Raw genomic sequence first — 6,921 nt, 5'->3', positions numbered from 1 at the left:
GGGGTACAATAATTTGAGGGTATAGCGCATTAATTAAAAGCGTTGTATATATAGCGCAGTGAATCTATGCGCTATACCCACCAATTATTGTGGGTCAGTCAATTAAGAAGTATAGCGCATGGGTTGCATGCGCTATACCTTAACGGACAAACGTACTGTTAAGGTATAGCGCATGCAACCCATGCGCTATACATAAAATGATCATCAATTGATTTTTTCACATATTTTTGTGCTTTTAAGTAAAAAAAAAAAAAAAGCCACACTTTGGTTTCGGACTCCATATATTAGATGTCAAAACCTTTACTGAGCATTTGGACATAAGAATTGTAAAATTTCAAAAAAAAATGACATTTGCGTGGTTATAAAAGCTTCTCATTAAGGGTAAAATGGATAAAATGAAGAGTTTAAAGTTGAATTATTTCCAAATTTAGAAATGTGTCATTTATTTTGGAACGGACTAAAAAGGAAAGTACCTCATCTAATTTGAAACGGAAGGAATAACAATTAAGAAAAAAAATGGGGCTGCTGGAAATGAGCTTTAGAATACTCACGTGTAATATTTATTCTTATCAATTTAATATCTGATATGTGAGTCATCGACTCACTATTAACTCAATCTTTTAAGGGGAGAATCCATCAAGATAGCTTGCTACCCGGGCCCTCAAGTGTTGCCCATACCTTGCACTAGTGCAAGAGCAATAGAGCATGGCGTACCCAACAAGGAAAAAAAGGAAAAATTAACAAAGTTTTTAAAAAAGAATAACATCTAATCTCCGGCCAATTTGAGCACCTCTTCGGAGTAAAAGATACACTAACCTGATCTTCTCTTCGGAGTAAAAGATACACTAACCTGATCTAGAAGATCAGGTTAGTGTATCTTTTACGGGTACATGAAAGCAAATTAGAAGATCAGGTTAGTGTATCTTTTACGGGTACATGAAAGCAAATTCGTCCAAGCAGAAGGCCTAATTTTGAACTGATACTCTATTTATTGCCTATACTCTTTCCTGACCAGAGTCACTAAGAAGGGGCAGGACAGAGCCAATAGTTCATCACTGATGAAAGAACTGAATATAAATTGAGAATCACTAACTAAGAGTACTAATTTATTAGATCCTTGTCAATTATTGCGAAGATTGATCAAATATGATCTCTTAAAAGCCCTTAGGATTGTAATAATTCCATTGTGTACAAGAATAAAGAGGTCGTAAATCACCGCAAGACATCTCAAACGATGATTTTATTTACTGTGATCCAATTGAACTCTCCCCTATCAAATGATTTATCCAAGAGATAGGCAAATCTTGGCTCTGCCTCAGTTACCTTTTAATTCAATTTTTTTTTCTACAAATGAACATGCACAATATACGAGCCCACAAAGAGTATTAAGCAGCATGTGAGTTACACAAATTATTTAAGAAAAATAACTAATGGAAAAAAAACGACAGGGGACACATGACAAATCACAAGAAAATATAAAATGCTTAAGACACTATACACGTACTAGCTTTTCGCACCAACTTGATCTTCCCAGCCACATGTAGGACAACGGTTTTAGGCCTCGTAGCTTCTAGTCCCTCTTTTTCTTGCACTCACTTGGAAAGTGGCTTAGCACAGACACCAAATGAACTTCCAATATAAAATCATTAGCCTTCCTTAGGCCTGATTTCAATCCCTTCAACAACTAAGCCACTTTTCCAGTTACCTTCCTTGATCTCTGTCAAGCTCATCTCCAGTTCAACTTCTTGTCCTCTCTTGACAAAGAATTCTCCCAACTCAACTTCTATCCATCCATCACTTCTCTGTTGCGGGTATCGTGCTTGTGCTTGTGCTTCGTTTTCTGAAGGTCGATTCACTTCCCGCCTTAGGATATTTGCCATCTGGTTCAATAGTCCCAGCCGCCTAGGAACAATTTGGTACATATGCCTCCGTGCTGCCTCTGGATCCAGAAAAACTGTAAGGGATTTCCTTTCATGTCCCGAAATCCCTACTGCACCCTCTGCACTTTGGTGATCAAATCCATAGGTCCTGGATTTCGTTGTGAACACAAAGTATGCTGCATATTTGGTGTCAGGGGATAACATAGAGGTGTTTATCTTGCCGGTAATGTCAAACCAGCAGACTTCAAGAAGCTCAGCGACCTCTGAGAACCTAGTTTCAAAAACATCACATTACATCAACTTGAGAATGACAAAGTGACATCTTATAAGAACCAAGATTCTACTCATATTCGCTTTAGCATAAAAACTTTTATCCTTAGAACTGGACTGCAAAATGAAAAAACAAGTACTAGTCGTCAACTCAAATAAAGAAAAGGTAGAGGAAAAGGATTTCTCTTCTACCCCATAATAAAAGTTACTTGTCAAATGAAATACCTGGACTCGAGAAGGGAGATCCATCTCCAATACCTAGGTGTGTCAGCCCAAACAATTGCAAGTGACTTTGCAGCTAACATGTAACATTTCTTTCCACTGCGCTTCTCCAATGAGAAGCTCTGCATTTCATCAATACCAAGTCAGAAGTAAACTTTGCAAGCAAGAAACAAAATTAATCCCAGCAGTAGTTGCTCAAAGTAGGAAAATAGGAAAAATGAGCTAATCACAATTCACATGTGAACAAAAACACAAAAGCAATGATATCAAAAGTGTAGCTGAAAATACACAATGTGATCAAGGCGATATCCATATGTACTTAAAGAAAATGGTGGGGATCCACACCTATCTACAAGTGGGTAACTGTGGTCCTGTTGCCTTTTTTCTTTTTCAATATTCTAACTTCCTTTGGTACCCAAATAATAAAAGAGGGAAAAGGGGGTAATGGGAACGTGAAAAGGCTTTGATTGTATATCATAAAATGTTAATACCATTCACAAAAGAATTTAAAAGAATATGGTTAGCAGGCACTACTATATAAGGTTCTAACACTGTATTCAACTTCCCATCTTCTGCATCAATGTTGATGTAGCCAATTGCAAACACATCGTCTCTCACACACATGGACTTGACGAATACAGGAACGATATCTGCTTTCAATGAGTTCAAATTACCAAGAACTAGTACATACTTAATGTCTATGTGATCGATGGATCACTTCAATCTTTGAAAGAGAAGATTCTAGGAATAATTTGAACCACTATATTTTCTTCTGCATGTTTCACATCAATATAATTCCCATATTCGATACGTTTCTTTTGGTAATTACCTCACAGTCTGCCAGGTAGTTTTTATATCGTTGAAGTCAGTCTTTAACCTACTTTATTTGCTTGAGTGACACAAGACTCCAAAACAAAAAATGTCACAGCTATCCACTTGTTAAGGAAATGACTAACTATTATATCTTCTTCACTGGTTCAATCCATGTGAGTAAACATATGAGCAAAAATTCTTATTGTTGTTCAAAGTTAACATGTTTTAGAGTAAAAATAGTTTCACAATATATTTCATATTGAAACACACCAAAAGCAATTCCCTCCTGACAAATTCCAAAAACAATTCTCTGAAAATCAAATCCAAACACTCAAAAGAAACAAACAACACTAAGCAAAACTACCAAGGGTGTGGCTTAGTGGTCAATAAAGTGGGTGAGAAACACTAGGTGGGCGGAGGAAAAAAACACTAGGGTGATTTCTTGCCATCTGTCCAAGCCTTAATGCACAGAGTTACCTGGTACCTAGTGGGAGGTGGCAGGGGTGCGCGCAAGCTGGCTTTATCCAAATGAAAACATACTAAGACACAATCAATTGTAGTCCAGACGCTTTGTTTAGAACGTATTCTCTAACTATAACAAAATGAGTAGTGCAAAAATTATTTACACAATCAGATTACTTACTTATCTTGGTAAAAATGGGTAATTAACATGCTCTCACATAATAAGGTAAAAAGATGTTTACGTTGTCGGTGTATATAACTTAAATTCTAACAAGATATTATGTATATATCCGCAATCATTGTTTTCAAAACAAAACAGACCAAAACCAAACTCAGAACAAGATCAAAATCAGTCCTCTCAAAACAAAATCCACACACTTTAAAAAAAAAAAAAGTTACTCCACCAGACGCATAGTAGAATATAATATCCAACTAAAATAACAAGCTTTTTTTGTGTATTTTCTCGATCGCTAATTAATTGAATGCATTTCATTCCGAAATATTCCATCCGAAAAAAATTAACATTTTTTGACTTCTCACACAACGAACAAATAATTCGAGAGTAAAAATTATCATTTCCTACAAAATCAAAAAAAAAAAACAGATAACAAAAACACGAACCAGAAAAAAAATAAAATCATATATATCAAATAGTCCATAATGTATGCGATAAATTACCTTAGTGCCACCTTCAATCAGAAAAGGATAATCACAGAGGTAAAGATAAAGCTCTTTCTTCGAACCGAACATAATCGAATCCGGTCCATCACTAGACCGGGAAATAATATCGCGATAATCCGGCGGCAAAAACCGGTCCCAAACGGCATCCGATTCAGCAGCGGACCGGAAAATTGAAGCCACAAGCGATAGCCGACTTGCATCCCTCGGACACGTTAATGATAGAATGTTCGCTATGCAACCTTCCGGCAGGTGGTAGATATCAACGCCGTTGACGGCGGAGCTATTTCGGCTTTCCACCGCCATTGTTATGTACACTTGTGAACCTGATGATCTCTCACTATTTATATGTGTGTGGGTATGAAAGATTAATATATTTTCGTGACGGTAATGGGTAAGATTATGTAAACGGGCCAAAGCAGCTATTTATAGAGATGTGTGGTTTTTAATGAGGCAGCTAGCAATGCGTATTACTAAATATGTGTACTCTTTTTCCTTCACTAGGATTTTTTTCCCACGGGATTTTTCCTAGTAAGGTTTTAACGAGGCACATTATCTTTTAATGAACATCCAAGGGGGAGTGTTATGAATATATTATATTATGGATGTTCATTTAGTACTCCGTTGTAAATAAGCTTCCTGAAGAAGTTTATCCATATGAGACTCCGCCATAAATATGTTTATCTATTTAGTACTCTATTGGAAATAAGCCTCCTGAAAAAGCTTATCCTTTCGGTACTCCGTTATGGATAAATATTACCCATGATAGAAGATTATCTATATCTGGCACAACAGTTTAGATCAGCAGCTTACACATCAGCTTGCAGTAGCAGCTTACAAGCAGCTTACATAGCAGCTTGCAGTAGCAGCTTACACAACAGCTTCCTTTCTTCTATAAATAGAGGGGAATTCAGTTCATTATGTACATAAGTTTGAAGTTTGAATAATATATCAGTTTCTCTCTATACTTGTCTTTACTTTCCAGTCTTTATTTTATAACACGTTATCATCACAAGACTCTGCCATCTCGAGCAAATACTTTGAAAGTATCAGAGGTACGAACTTTCTTTTTCTAAACAATGTCAAATCTTTCTAAACTTGAATTTGTAGCCCTGGATATATCAGGCAAAAGCTACTTGTCTTGGGTGCTTGATGCCGAAATTCATCTTGATGCGATGGGTCTGGCAGACACCATTAAGGACAAAAATCAGACATCAAACCAAGACCGTGCCAAAACAATAATATTCTTACGTCATCACCTTGATGAGAGGCTGAAAATGGAATATCTTAGTATTAAAGATCCAGTCATATTGCGGGATAATTTAAAAAATAGTTATGACCACCTGAAGATGGTCGTTCTTCCACAGGCACGATATGATTGGACTCATTTAAGGCTATAAGATTTTAAATCTATCACTAAGTATAATTCTGGTATGTTTAGAATTATTTTTCAATTAAAATTATGTGGTGATAATATTACTGATCATGATATGTTGGAGAAAATTTTCACCATTTTTCATGCCTCGAATATGCTCCTGCAGCAGCAATATCGAGAGATGAGATTCAAAAAGTATTCTGAACTTATCTTACATCTTCTTATAGACGAGCAACATAATCGGCTATTAATAAAAAACCATGAAAGCCGACCTACTGGTTCTTGTCCATTCCCTGAAGTGAATGAGACGAACTTCCACCAAGCTAAGCGTGGAAGAGGACGTGGCCCCAGTCGTGGTCATGGCTGTGGTCGGGGAAGAAATTCTAATCATGGTAATAATAATGCACCAAAGAACCCTCCTCACCACCAGCAGTGGAAAAGGAAGGAACAAAAGCATGAAGCGGTGTAATCAACAAAGGCAAAAAATATATGTTATAGATGTGGAGGAAAAAGGCACTGGTCACGTACCTGTCGTACGCCAAAGCACCTAGTTGAGCTTTATCAAGCCTGCCTGAAGAAGATAGAGAAAAATGCTGAAGCAAATTTTATTTCTGAAGATAATTTAGACTTCATGCATTTGGATGTAGCTGATTACTTTTCACTCCCGGAAGGAGAAACAAGTCATGTGATCGGTGATGAATCTGTAGAAATATAAATATTTTAATTTTGGTTGTTTGTAATAGATAGTATGGTTATGTAATTGTTGTACATAAATAAAAGTTATGCTTTGATAATGATGTTTACTATAATATATTTTATTTATGTCATTTTAAAGAATATGGATAATCCTCAAATTATGTTTGGATCAAAGACCAATCATGAAGATGTTTATGTAATTGATAGTGGAATAACTCATGCCATATTCAAAGATCAGAAAGACTTTTCTTATTTGCATAAGGAAAAAGCAAATGTTTCAACAATTTCTAATAATATAAGTTTGATTGAAGGCTCCGGAAGAGCCATTATATTTATGTCCAAGGGAACAAAACTCATTATCGACAATGCATTGTTCTCCTCCAAGTCCCGAAGAAACTTATTGAGTTTTATAGATATCCGCCGAAATGGGTGTCATGTTGAGACAATAGATGAAATGAACGCGGAATATCTTTGTATTACAAAGAATATTTCTGGCCAGAAATGCATTGTAGAAAAGTTACCAAC

The 6,921-nt window shown here is 36.2% G+C and overlaps 1 protein-coding gene and 1 pseudogene across 1 annotated transcript; one reads left to right on the top strand and one right to left on the bottom strand.

Annotated features, from left to right (window-relative positions):
• The first annotated feature begins 532 nt into the window (after positions 1-532).
• Positions 533-709, top strand: LOC142168547 (U2 spliceosomal RNA; annotated as a pseudogene).
• Positions 710-1,294: 585 nt separating this feature from the next.
• On the bottom strand, positions 1,295-4,724 carry LOC107826476 (putative F-box protein PP2-B12). The gene is made up of 3 exons (XM_016653464.2): positions 4,326-4,724; positions 2,376-2,494; positions 1,295-2,151 (listed from the first exon to the last, which is right to left on the bottom strand). The coding sequence occupies exons 1-3, from the start codon at positions 4,629-4,631 to the stop codon at positions 1,647-1,649; spliced, it is 930 nt and encodes a 309-aa protein (XP_016508950.1). The 5' UTR covers positions 4,632-4,724; the 3' UTR covers positions 1,295-1,646.
• Positions 4,725-6,921: the final 2,197 nt, after the last annotated feature.

The sequence above is a fragment of the Nicotiana tabacum genome, chromosome 13 (assembly GCF_000715075.1).
Source record: "Nicotiana tabacum cultivar K326 chromosome 13, ASM71507v2, whole genome shotgun sequence".
Classification (NCBI taxonomy): Eukaryota; Viridiplantae; Streptophyta; class Magnoliopsida; order Solanales; family Solanaceae; genus Nicotiana; species Nicotiana tabacum.
This window is presented reverse-complemented; position numbering and strand designations above follow the sequence as displayed.

Bases quoted from the DNA above. Each gene is read 5' to 3' on its own strand.
- LOC107826476 (XM_016653464.2), bottom strand. From the start codon at position 4,631: ATGGCGGTGGAAAGCCGAAATAGCTCCGCCGTCAACGGCGTTGATATC. The intron at 2,495-4,325 runs GTAATTTATCGC...GATGAAATGCAG, and splicing joins TGATTGAAGGTGGCACTAAG to AGCTTCTCATTGGAGAAGCG. The intron at 2,152-2,375 runs GTATTTCATTTG...TTTTGAAACTAG, and splicing joins ATCTCCCTTCTCGAGTCCAG to GTTCTCAGAGGTCGCTGAGC.